General features: G+C 35.4%; 1 protein-coding gene across 1 annotated transcript; it reads right to left on the bottom strand.

The window, feature by feature from the left end:
• Positions 1-2,609: 2,609 nt before the first annotated feature.
• LOC140055613 (uncharacterized) lies at positions 2,610-11,722 on the bottom strand. Its single transcript, XM_072100951.1, has 13 exons — positions 11,628-11,722; positions 11,166-11,501; positions 9,721-9,877; positions 9,166-9,302; positions 8,630-8,765; positions 7,692-7,787; positions 7,327-7,457; positions 6,882-6,973; positions 6,404-6,548; positions 6,006-6,107; positions 5,579-5,737; positions 3,636-3,731; positions 2,610-2,911 (listed from the first exon to the last, which is right to left on the bottom strand). Exons 2-13 carry the CDS (start codon positions 11,406-11,408, stop codon positions 2,744-2,746), a joined length of 1,662 nt encoding a protein of 553 aa, XP_071957052.1. The 5' UTR covers positions 11,409-11,501; positions 11,628-11,722; the 3' UTR covers positions 2,610-2,743.
• Positions 11,723-12,841: the final 1,119 nt, after the last annotated feature.

Here is a 12,841-nt window from a genome sequence, read left to right as displayed (position 1 = left end):
ACAATCAAAACAATGGTATTTTAATAATAAAACAACGATATTTGAGACATATTTATTAGAATCAAATGATATAATTTTGTTTGATTGCCTTTATTACATCGTAATCAGTCTCTACTTCAACTACTACTACTATACTACTTAAACTGAACATTCAATGAAAAGGGAAATCCCCATATTGTTTCAGTTACGATGCACTGTGTGGGTAGGGCTAGCCTATGTCATTTAAGTAACTTTAATTTCATATTATTTAAATATATACCTTCTTATTGTGTGTATGACCATTATAAAATCAATCCAAATGATGTTCAGTTTTTTGGGCTGATAATGAACCAGGAATATCATGTTGGGTAGGCCTATATGAAAATCTTTCCTATTTCCATGCATGCATTACAGCAATATGAGGAGAGGAGAGCACTAACCATGTGCTCCTTGCCTGGTGGCCAGCACTGTTGGCCATATACACTATGAGATTAGGGGAAGCTACTTAACACAATAACAACACACTCTTTTAGATATCGCTTAACATACGAACTATTGCCTACATGATTATAAAATTATGTGATTGTTGACATAGAGATGTAATAAAAATAAACCACCGTGATCAAGGGAAATAGTTATTGTGTAATTAAAATGTGACACCACCGTAATTAATGGACTCTTCCATAAATGTGTTGCGCTGTGATGCTGCTAGAATACACACCGGCGAATTCAGAGAGTATTACTAGGCCTGGCTAGAATATCTAATGCGTACTGTAATATTAATTAAAACAGTCGAGGATGACAATTTACCTTAACTAAAAATTCAATAAACTTGTTACCACACTGTGGTTAGACAGGAGTGAGTAACTAGCTAGGCCTACATTGCAGAGTAGTACACTATTTTTAAGTATTAGTAGGTAATTAAATTAATTAGGGTAATATTTAGAGGTCAAATTTGCGTGTCAAAAGTGCGTCTTATACACCGAAATATACGGTAGGCCTACGTACACGTACCAATTTAACTCAGCACCATTTTTATTCAAGTTTACACAGTGAAATTCCTTGGTTTAATGAAAAATATTTCCAGGAAAAAAATAAAAATCCCCAAAAAGATTGAACTGAACTGAACGTGATCTTGTGCGTTCCGAAAAGCCCGGCCGAAGCACGCGATTGGTCAGTCCATTTTTCTGTCATATTTATAACCATCATCTCTCAACAATCTCTCGATCTCACGCTCAGCAGTGACTTTGACATCGGACAATCTGTATATTCGATCGATTTAAACATAGTCAATAGAAGTAAAATGACCAAAAAATCTGCTATAATTGATAATTAATTGCACGATTTTGGAAGTGGGGCATTTGTTTTTCAAGGGGGGTTCGCGCAAAATGGGGGGTTCGCCCGAACCCCAAAAAACCCCCCCTGGCTACGGGCCTGTTCGTACTGTGCCAATATCCTAACTTTAGCCTGTAAGTCTGCACTAACGCTAAACTTTGTTGGTTCTCTGATTCCACGCCGTTTACATAATGCTGCTACATCGTCTAATCCATCTTAGGACCCTTTTGACAAGTTTACACTGCGCCTATTCCTCTGTTTCTTTAACTGTTTTGCAGTTGCATTTCCCATTTTGAATGAGTACAGTGTTTACAAGCGGCAAAGAATTGTGTTAAAATAAACGTATTAACATGAGTATTAAGTCGTGACGTGTACACACACCTGCTGACTGTAATTGGTCTGGTTGCATGAATAATAAGTAGACAAAACTATTTCACTTGGTTTGATATATTTATACAGTTCAAATGGTTATACAATCAAATGCCTCATTACATATGATTAACTTTAATTTGGCTTCATATCACAACCTTCTTAATGTTTAATTATATTATACCAGTCACCAATTATTATAAGTAAACGTTATTGTAATATAAATTAACTTCGGTAAAGTGGCTATTTTGAGTTTTTTAAAGGAGTTCACCAAACAGTGACGACGAGAGCGTAATCTGACGCGGTAACGGTTACGACTACTGCATCTCTTACACAGTAATCGTCACACTCAATTGTAATTGTCTTAACTCTCCTGTTCGTAAATTTCTGGAAAGTGCATATAGACAAATATTATTACTGATAAACATAAAAGATATATGTACCTTTAAAAATACAGTAACACCTGCTTAGGGACTCAACAAAGTGTACATTTAAAGGGGTCCCTTAATAGGGTTTAATCGTTCGGTCGTTTCATAGGAAAGTATCCCCTTAATAGAGGTATTCCCTAAACTTGACCAAACCCCGTTTTCTATTGTACAACTATTCTAACATTTTGGCCACTGAATGTTCGGACAAACGTCGGAGTGTGAATAGCTATAATACAAAAATTGTGTGAAACTCAGGAAAGTAAACGTTTGAGTTGCAGTATGTTTAATATGCCACACAATTAAATGTATAAAGACATAAGACAGATGAATGTATACCCTACAAACATGGTACAACATTAAATGTATAAAGACATAAGACAGATGAATGTATACCCTACAAACATGGTACAACATTAAATGTATAAAGACATAAGACAGATGAATGTATACCCTACAAACATGGTACAACATTAAATCTGCCCCCTCCCCCCACCCCGCCCAACATTCTATTACTATACTTTTGAAACACCCCTCCTCCTCAACCCTAATGGCCGCCCATACTCCTCAACCCTAATGGCCGCCCATACTCCTCAACCCCACAAGTGGAATATACACACTGACTTATCCAACCATCATTCCTCTAATGTGGCCAACTCATTGCTGTACTCCTTTACATCAGTGAATACTATGTGCGATTTTCTTTTTTCTGTTTGTCTTTTGCCGACTCTTTTTCTTCGTTTCTGCAAGTTCTGCATCGTAATGTACTCAATAAGGTAGCCGATGGTTGCACGGTAACCTTGCTGTAAAAGATAATTTAGAAATATTTGTAAGGTTTCACTAGGTCGACGTACTTTTTATTAATGCTTGTCTTGCTAACCGTTCTCATTATTTCATATTTTAGTATATTTTAATTGTTGTATTTTATGCCAAATTAGGATATGTTACGGATGAACGTTACTAATTTAGTTATTTCTTTCCCTGTTACGATTTTAATTATTGTCAATCGTTTTGCTAATACTTCCTATACCATCTCAGTTGAGTAATAATATAATATTTTTAAATGTATTTCCTTAAACAATAATAATGTATACTATTCCTGCTAACAAGATATCAACGTAGAATTTATTCATAACATTGCATAGTTTTTATCTTAGAAAAAGTCAGACTCCTGTATATGTTCGGTCACGGGGACAATATTAGTTTGCACATGATGAAAGATAACGATTTAACTTAATAAAAGGCTTAATAGTTTATACCTGGAAAATTTAAATGGCAAAGATATTTAATTTAAGAAACGGTGTCTTTCATCTAGATAAAGGAAGCTCGGATTTGCGACGAAGACCTAGGAACTAGTTACGTCATGCTGCGCATGCGAGGACAATGGAAAGTGCATCCTCCACCAATTCAAAAGTTGTAACTAGTTTTTGCGGTTCTAGGTTCAGGTATTAAGGTCATAGGTCATATAGTAAGGTCATAGGTAGTCGTTGCAAATAAAAGCTCCTTGATATTAAATCGTAATCAAACCTCAAATAAGAAATCTCTGTCTGCTATTTCTATGGTAAAATCAGTTCCTTGTACATAACATGTATCAATACCAATTGTACGGTCGTAGTCTGTATCCTGTAACCAAATTAGTATATGAATTATAATATATCAGGTGGATTTCATCTTTATCATCTTTCATCCATTATTATAAAAATAGTAGTAGGCCTACACTCGGAGAATTTATAAACTATACACATATGGCTATTTATATGCTTAACATATAAGATATTATCTTTATCGAATTGTATTCTTTATACAACTTTACAGATGCAAAGGAAAGAATTTTATGTTAAGTGTTTGTTATGTTGGTATGAACTTAAAACTCTCAAGAATACAATTGAAGTTGGTATGCCAGCAAACGAGATTATTTGGTACAATTCTTGCATTACATTTGAAAATAGGCAAATTTAAAAAATGGATAGAAAACGGGATCGTTTATATCAAAGATCTTTTTAATAAAGATGCAACATTAAAGTCTTTTTCACAACTTAAAGAAGTGGTGCAAAGAAAAGAATCCTTCACCATAGAATACTTTATGCTTTTTAAGGCAATTCCAAAAGAGTGGATTTATGGTAACTATAACAAAAATTGTGACCAAGCACTAAATTCCCCTGGATTTTACACAAAGAATCAATGTGTAACAATAGAGTCACTAACAAATCTATTAATAAGGTATGAACTTATACATAAATATTTCAAACCACCAAGCAGTCAAGTGTACTGGCAACATCGTTTCAAATTTTATGAATTTAATTGGGATGATATTTGGAACAATCTATGCATAGTCTCCCAATACCCTAGAGTATTCTCCACAAAATGGAAAATCCTGAATAATTGTTACCCAACAAACATTTTACTGAAAAAAAATGGGAATATTGTAACTTCTGTAATGCACACTGATAGATAATATAGAACATTATTTATATCTGTGTCCCAGAGTCTCCTGTTTATGGGATGAACTGAGACGAAATATAATGATAAATATAGAGTTAGAACATGTTATGTTTGGATTTTACGCACAAAGAATGAATTGTAAATATATAAATAAAATTATTTTTATTGCTAAATTCTCAATATGTAAATTTAAACACAGTAACCATAAAAACAATCTCATTAATGTCTTTCATAATGAACTAATCACAAGGAATGTGCAATATTTGTACTAAGATTGGGAACATAATATACGACATTTTATGTAGTTAAATATTTTATGGTTTTTATCCTATATCTTGGACTCACTAACTATTTCATGCAACATTCGCTATGTTTCAAGTAAATTTTATGTAACAATAAGGCAAAAGAAACTCTGTTGAAAAGTGAATTTATTTAAAATAAAAAGCAATGTTAATATTTTGTTAGTTTAAATAGCTAGTAAGTAGTAATTTACAGTTAAAAGAGAGAATATGCATTGTTAATTAAGTATATATATGTTTGATCGAAACAAATGCAACGGTAATAGTATACTATGATTGTAAATATCTAAAAAAAATGAAAAAAAAATGCTAAGAGAATGGGAAAGGGTTAGAATAGATTATATGTATACAAAAAAGAAATCAGTACTAGTAGAAATTATATAAGAATAGATTATGAAATGAATACAACTGATTGTTCTAATCAGAAGAAAAAAACAAACATTGTTAATTGAATATTAGATGTTAAGTAGGATGGATTTATTTAAAATAACATGTGTTAATAGAAAAAAAAGTAAAACTACTGAGGAAACGGAAATGTATTATATATTATATGAAATGAGAGTATATACAACAATTGTAATATATTTATTAAAGATTGAATGATGAATAAAGGTGGTGGCTACCACAAAAGATAAAAAAATCTTTATCGAATTGTTTATGTCCAAAATATTTTGTCGACAAAATTAGCATTATCCATTTTGTCTATAGTAAAAGAACCAATTTTGTTACCTTTACAAACTCTTTCATGGCGTGGTTGACTACACTATTGAACAGTGCTTGTACGTATCCTGACAGGCTACTGATGTCCTGTCGTTCGTAACCCAGCAGCTTTGAGTTTACGTGAATTCCTCTAGTTTCAGCAAAGCGAACCAAGTCATAAGCAGCGATCTATAGAATATATTTATATTTTATCTGTCGGTATATCTGTCGTAGGTTATTTTGTCAATTCGCTCTTTATCTTATTCGTCTCCTTTTGTTAGTTTTCGTCCGTTCGTATTTGTCATTCGTTTGTTTGTTTGTTCGTCTCTTTATGCTTACTCGTAATTCCGTTAGATTTTCGTCTGTTCTCTCTCTTTTATTTACTTGATTGTTCATCAATTCTTTTTCACTCAGTTTTCAATTTCAATGTGAACATACATGAAGGTGAATCGCTTACCTTGCCATTTCCATTTGTATCAATATGTTCAAAGGCTTCATCGATGGAGATATTCTTCCCAAAAAGAAGTTCAAAATCATTTGAAAATGACAACCTGTTAGTCTAAAGTACAAACATTAGGTTAAAAAAACATTTCAATCTCATACAAAAAAAGCTCTCAGCAAGTTGCGCTACGATGTTATTGAATAACACCATGGGAAGAGTAAAATTGAAAAATTGATGTCTCAGGTGTGTAAGAAGTGACACAATTTTTGATTCCACCCTCATTTGATTTTGTGGTAGAATAAATGTGCATCTTTCTCTTGATGCAGTTCATTTTGCTAACTATTCCGCGTACCCCACGACAACTCTGTACGTGAATAGTATACAGGATATGCTGTTTAAAAACGTACCGGTACCTTTTGGATAAAATGTTTAAATTCTTTGAAATTTAGGTATCCACTTGCATCCATGTCTTGATCTTTGAGAAGGCTAAAAAAGCGAGCGAATGCATCAACACGTCTTCTTGCGAGATTGTCTTCGGCCATATTTACTCTCCTTGACCTAGAGAAAGTAAGGGATAATTCTACGTAACAGGATGATGACTATGCAAACAAGAAAATAATTTTACGTTCAGCAAAATGTGTCGTCGCGCGTACATCTTTGCGTTGCGTGTCCCAGTTGAACCAATAGAGAGCTTTCGATTTGCGACGACCGCCGATTCATTGTGCGCATGGGAGGGGGATGGACGTGTCTTCGCTCCTCGCCTCAACACAGGTTTAATAGTTTCTATTTTTCTCATCGTGACCTGACCTGACCTAGGTCAGTCGTAGGTCGCCGCAAATCGAAAGCTTCCTAATGTTAAAATATGTGTTAAAAGTTTTCGTTTTTACGTACCTTGCTAATTTAGTATTTGGAACTTTGGCAAAGCTGCCACTATAGCGATCGTGTAACAAACTTTGCATCAAAGTCGACTCTGATGCCGTATACTATAAAATAAAAACATTATCCCAAAAGTTACCTCTAGGACGCATAAAAAAAAAGACGTAAGCGCAACGCAAGCAAGTTAGCAATTGACAAGTGACAGTTCAAAATAACCCATTTTATAGCGTGTGTAGTTGGTCAAATTACGTTCGGTTCAGTACGTTCGGTTCAGTACGGTACGGTTCGCTTTTACTCCTTTAGTGGGAAAAAGCCTAAGGAATAAATATTGGAGAGACATGTCTTTTGGCGATAGTTGTCTTTGACAGCTCTTGTCTCCCCTCAGTGCTCCCTTTTTTATGTTTCACTAAAAGGAATAAGTAAATAAAATAAATTCTTACACTGCAACCCATTATCTTACCAGAGATATACCAAGCGTTTTATCGTTTCGCGTTCCAAATCGCTCTTTCGTTTCCATCATCTTAAATGCGTTAACAAATGAGTTTAAACGAACAAATAAGTTATCACTCTTATCCATTGAAAGCCACCAACCTATAAAATACAAGAAATATGTTATTTCTTGAACATTATACTCATTGATTCAGTAAAATAATTTATATGATTTTTATGTTTGTTATTTGTTATATTTATTGTAACTTTAATTTGTAAATTATACAGAACTGTGGTATATTAACATACATACATAACACATACACACACACCTGCACGATCCTACTTTATAAGTATGGGGCCGGGCAAGTTTAAACGAATTATAAAGAGTTTTACCGTCAAAGACATGAATAGGGTAGTTACACAGGAGACCGCCATCTACGAAAACATCTTCTTCTCCATGCATTTGATGTTTTACAGCTTGTAAAAGTACTAAGGAAACAACAACAAACTAAGTGTTACATCCTACTAAGCTAGTTCCCAAGTTGAAAACGACGCAGCGATTAATCTATAGAACTTGTGATTGGTTAAATGAATTGCACTGCGCGTACGTTGTTATCATTTGGACACAACGCAAGGACGTGTGAAGCCCTGTCTACACTATCAAACTAGTTTGACAAAAAAAGTGTGATGTGCCCAAATATGGTAGTGATATACTCAAATTATGGTAGTGATATAACATCATCATGTCCATATATGGGCACATCACATTATTTTGTCACATGAAGTTTGATAGTGTAGACAGATCTTAAGCGCAACACAAGTAAGTTGACCAATCACAAAGTGACAGTTTTTATTATCCGTCGCAAGTAAATCTGCGTCGTTGTGTTTGCGTCATAGTGAGAACTACACTTCATGTGAGAACCAAGCTTTCAAAGGCTTACTTGTTTACTTGTTTCCCGTACACTTTCGTCTACGGGATCGAGGCGAATCACTCAGTGCTTAAAAGCCCCTCTAGCAATAAAATCATATTCTATATAGGGTGAAAACTTCAGCGGGTGGTTAGACCATGCGACGTTAAGTTTTGCTTTGAACAAGTTCACCGTAGCGCATGAAACTACATCCGCAGGCAGAGCATTCCATAAGAGAATAACTCTCCTGGAGAACGTGTCCCTCCTAATATTAAGACGAGAGCTTTTAAACTTGAGTTTATATAGCTTATCCGCGGGTGAATTGTGTAAGTTCTCAGTACAGTTACCTTTAATGGGTAAGATCAACAACTTTAACGGGTTAATAACTAATCCTGAACCCTACATAATTATGACTGGACTTACCGGGTAAAGACATTGACATTCTCAATGCGATGATAATTGGCATATCTGGTGTGGTTTTCACGTGACAATATTCAACAGACATCTGATTTAGATTCGTTGTCACACAGCACAACTCTTTTCCCGTCTTTTCGTAAAACTATTACAATATAATGAAATACAACATATAACGACTAATTCGTAACCGATTTTCAGCATTGCCTTTACTTACCTGGTTTCCGCTGTTTGCGCGAGTTTACGGACGCACCGCCGATTGTAGTCTAGGTTCTAGACCGATATTAGTAAAAAGATAAATATTGTTGGCACATATGGCGTTTAATACGTATAATGGTGAATACTTGAGCTTACATTTTATAGTTTTCAGACAAAAATCAAATATGCTGATAATTATGCCCAAATGTGCCTTGAGCACTCTTGAGTGGTATGTGCGCTATAAAAATCCTGTTATTATTTATTATTATTATCATCATGTCCATATATGGGCACATCACATGTGTTTGTCATATAAACTTTGATAGTATAGACAGAGCTGTACTCACCTCTCTAAACGTAATATCTGGCTTTCCTGCATAATCTGACAGATTCAACTCTAACCATCTCGCATAGACGTTGGCGGGATGCCAACCGTATCGTTTCAGCGTGTTTGGAATCAAGCTCAGGATACCCCATCTAGAATCTGTAAATAGTTCGCAAATTACAGCATCTGTCATTTGACAAAATACGACGCAACGTAACGCAACGCGGCGACGCAAAGTGCTACATTGCCGAAACGCAAACGACGTGCTGCAAACTTCATCGCGGGTTTGATTTCCCGTAGGTGGGGACAAACATAGTTATTGGAAGGGCATTTTCTTACGTTGCGTCACTACAAGACGTAACGCAAGGACGTCGCGCAATGCGCGTATAACATATTTGACCAATCACGACGCGATAGATAATGATTCATCGTGTCGTAATTGGTAAAGTTGCGTCTCAATGGGAACCAATAAATTATTTCCTTTTAACATGCGTGCGTCCTGGCGTTACGGTCCAGTGGACAAGCCTTGGCCGATAGGACATTTTCATAGATAGAAATATCGAAAAAAAAGCATTACCTTTTAACATTTTTCTAATGTCTCTTCGAACTTTTTCTACCTCTACTACCACCTCTCTAGGATGCACACCGAGGGCAGCAAAGCAAGCTGTAAGGGCGCCTAAACTTGTCCCAGCAAACCTTTTGATGTTCTTAAGAATCCCAGTTTCATGCAAAACCTATATATTTGTTAAACGTCACAACATTTTTAATGTTACTGTACTACGTTCAGGAAGTTGTAAAACATTTTACAAAATTCTCCTGTTGTGGGCTTAATAGAATTTGGTTCCCAATAGCGACGCAACACAATGACGTAACGCAACGTAAGTGATTTGACCAATCTCAAGCGATGGATTATTCGAACAGTGGCTTGTCATTGGTCAACTCGCTTGCGTTGCGCGTACGTCCTTGCGTTGCGCGTACGTCCTTGCGTTGCGTCTCTAGTGGGAAGCACGCTTTAAGCTTGGTTCCCACTAGAACGTAACGCAAGGACGTAAACGCAACGCAAGCGTTTTAACCAATGACAAGCGAAGTTATAGACAGTTAGCAATCACAAGCGAATAAGCCATCGCTTGTGACTAGTCAATTCACTTGCGTTGCGTTACGTCCTTGCGTTGCGTCGCTAGTGGGATGCACGCTTTACATGGGTTGCTGTACTTGTGACAGTACGTGTCATTGCCATACCGTAGGTATAAAACGTATTCAAAAACGAAATAATAAAAAGGAACAGTTTATTGTTTAACACACATCTTGCTTTGTGTTTTGATATTATTCATGGCTAAAAATGAGTGAAAAGCATACAATTATATTATTATTACAATGCCATTGTAAGTTAGATGTGGTTGTCCTACTCTGACGGAGTGTACAATGCCATAGTGCAACTACATTATTCTTAGTAGGTCTACAGAGTCACTCCGCTCCTATACAAGAGAGAATCTATTATTCGGTCTCATAAAGCCTAACAATTGAAATATAACAACTATATTATATAGTAATTATAGACATTTCATACTATGGGTTGGCCATCAAAAACTGTTCTCTGAAGCATATTTTCCTTATTGAAACATTTTATAGCGACACAATTCAGCTTGACAGTAGAGGAAATACAAATAGTAGTTATGTGAGGTCATGGCGCCCCATATCATTGTAACATTAATTTATGTTCACTTTATAGTAGCCTACTTAAAACACAAAACTGAACTCGTATAAGATATTGTTTAAAACTACCACAAACAGGAATTAAGTAAGTTGGTAAAGTGAATGGGAAAAGATTGCATAAATTGTCAGTATTTTAGGTTTCCTAGCTTTTTATTTTATTTCACCACCAATTATAATGTAAAAATATGTAAACAAAATCGCAAGCAAAGTTTCCGTATTGGTCAGATGTTTTTCCCTACTCTGACGTCATTGCACTTGCTGCTACTAAGCTATCTAGATAAATGTGATCAGTCTGTCTGTCTGTCTTACCTCTAAGGCCCCTGTATATGCGAACAGTCTGTTTCCTCCTCCGGCAAACACCAGGTTTTCAAAAGGATAATCATATTGGCCTAAATTATCAACTTGATCGGCCAGACTAGACGGAATTCTGAATAAGGGTGGGTTGATTCCTCGTCGCATTGCCAACACTACGTACGGGTCAAATCCACTTACTGTTCCCGTATAAGCCCTGCTTCTGTCTCTCATCAGATCAGCCGAGCTACGGTTTCCCATTTTGACGACGTACGTGCTACAATGTTCTCACTATTCAGCAGCAGTCTGTGTGATACAACGCGACTGTCTGTGTTGTTGCTATTGTTCGGCTACCTGTAATTCAATAATAAAAAAGGGTCAAACAGGACACGCTAATACATTAAACAAATATAACTACCTACGATCAGGAAACAATACGTTTTTAAACATTTTTGTGACAATACTATACATGGTACTAACCTTATACATCGGTTCTTTGAAATGTCGAAATATATGTTGTGCTTGGCCGGGTCAACATAAATGTTTAAGTGCACCCCTTTGCTTTTGGTATCGTTATTTGTTATTTTTGTTATGGTTCAGCAAATAAGTCAAATTCCTTCACATTTTTCAAGTCTGCTGTGAGTAGGCATAAAAGTCAACTCCTATAGGAATTATGGGGGCACACAACATTGCGTATTTGACCTTATTTTTTAAATATATTTATCAGGTCTGTTTAGGATAGAGTGAGGTTTATATTTTGCCACAGCCCCCTAGAAACATATTTTTTTGTACAATAAAATGTAATTTTCAATCTTGCAACAGACTGAAGTTTGTACTGTAGCCTACTATGTCAAAATAAGCCACAAAATGCGCACCTCCTATTGCCAGCGTTTTATGTATTTGCGCGTTTGTATTTTTCGGGTTTAAAGCGGGTTTAACGAAAAAGACAAAACAGGTGGAAAAACATTGTTTGGCATAATCCACAACCTGTTGTCCTGACTTGGTACGATGGTTCACGAAGGAATGACGTCAATGGTTAATGACGTCATAATGATATTTTTAAACAATCATTGAATTTAACTAATCAACCAAATTATACGTTCATATTATTCAGCTTAATCAGTTTGATGTAACTGGTTAAATTTAGCCCTGCTAATTTCAACTGTCATTTCCAAGTCCTTATAAGGTAAATTGAATAAAATTGAAATAAAACTGACTTGCAATTTAAAAGATAAAATAACACCCATGACGTACTCCAACGGGACTCCCAACTGTAAAGATTAAGAGCTCTTATATCATAGTGTATAACATGCAAGTGAAAACAATTAACTGTTTAGTATGACAAACAGACACACTGCAAAAAGAAATCATATTTTTACAGGATTTATTTGAAAATTCATGATGCAAAAATGATGATGAAATACCATACGGTAGCTACCATAGGCTGTTTCATTAAGACAGAAACTAAAGCACAATCAAACTTTATGTTAATGTATATAACTTCAAGATGATGCTGTCCCAGAGAGGTTGAGGAAAACAGCAAAAAGCGATAGACGAAAAGAAAAGATATGGCGAAGGAAACGAAATTGAACAAAGGAGTCAGTAATGCCTAAATATTTATAACAAATATTGAAAAACAAATGGTAGTTAGTGGGTTTACTGGCATACTTTGCCAATTCATTTTATATTGGTTT

Source organism: Antedon mediterranea, chromosome 7 (genome assembly GCF_964355755.1).
Source record: "Antedon mediterranea chromosome 7, ecAntMedi1.1, whole genome shotgun sequence".
Classification (NCBI taxonomy): Eukaryota; Metazoa; Echinodermata; class Crinoidea; order Comatulida; family Antedonidae; genus Antedon; species Antedon mediterranea.
This window is presented reverse-complemented; position numbering and strand designations above follow the sequence as displayed.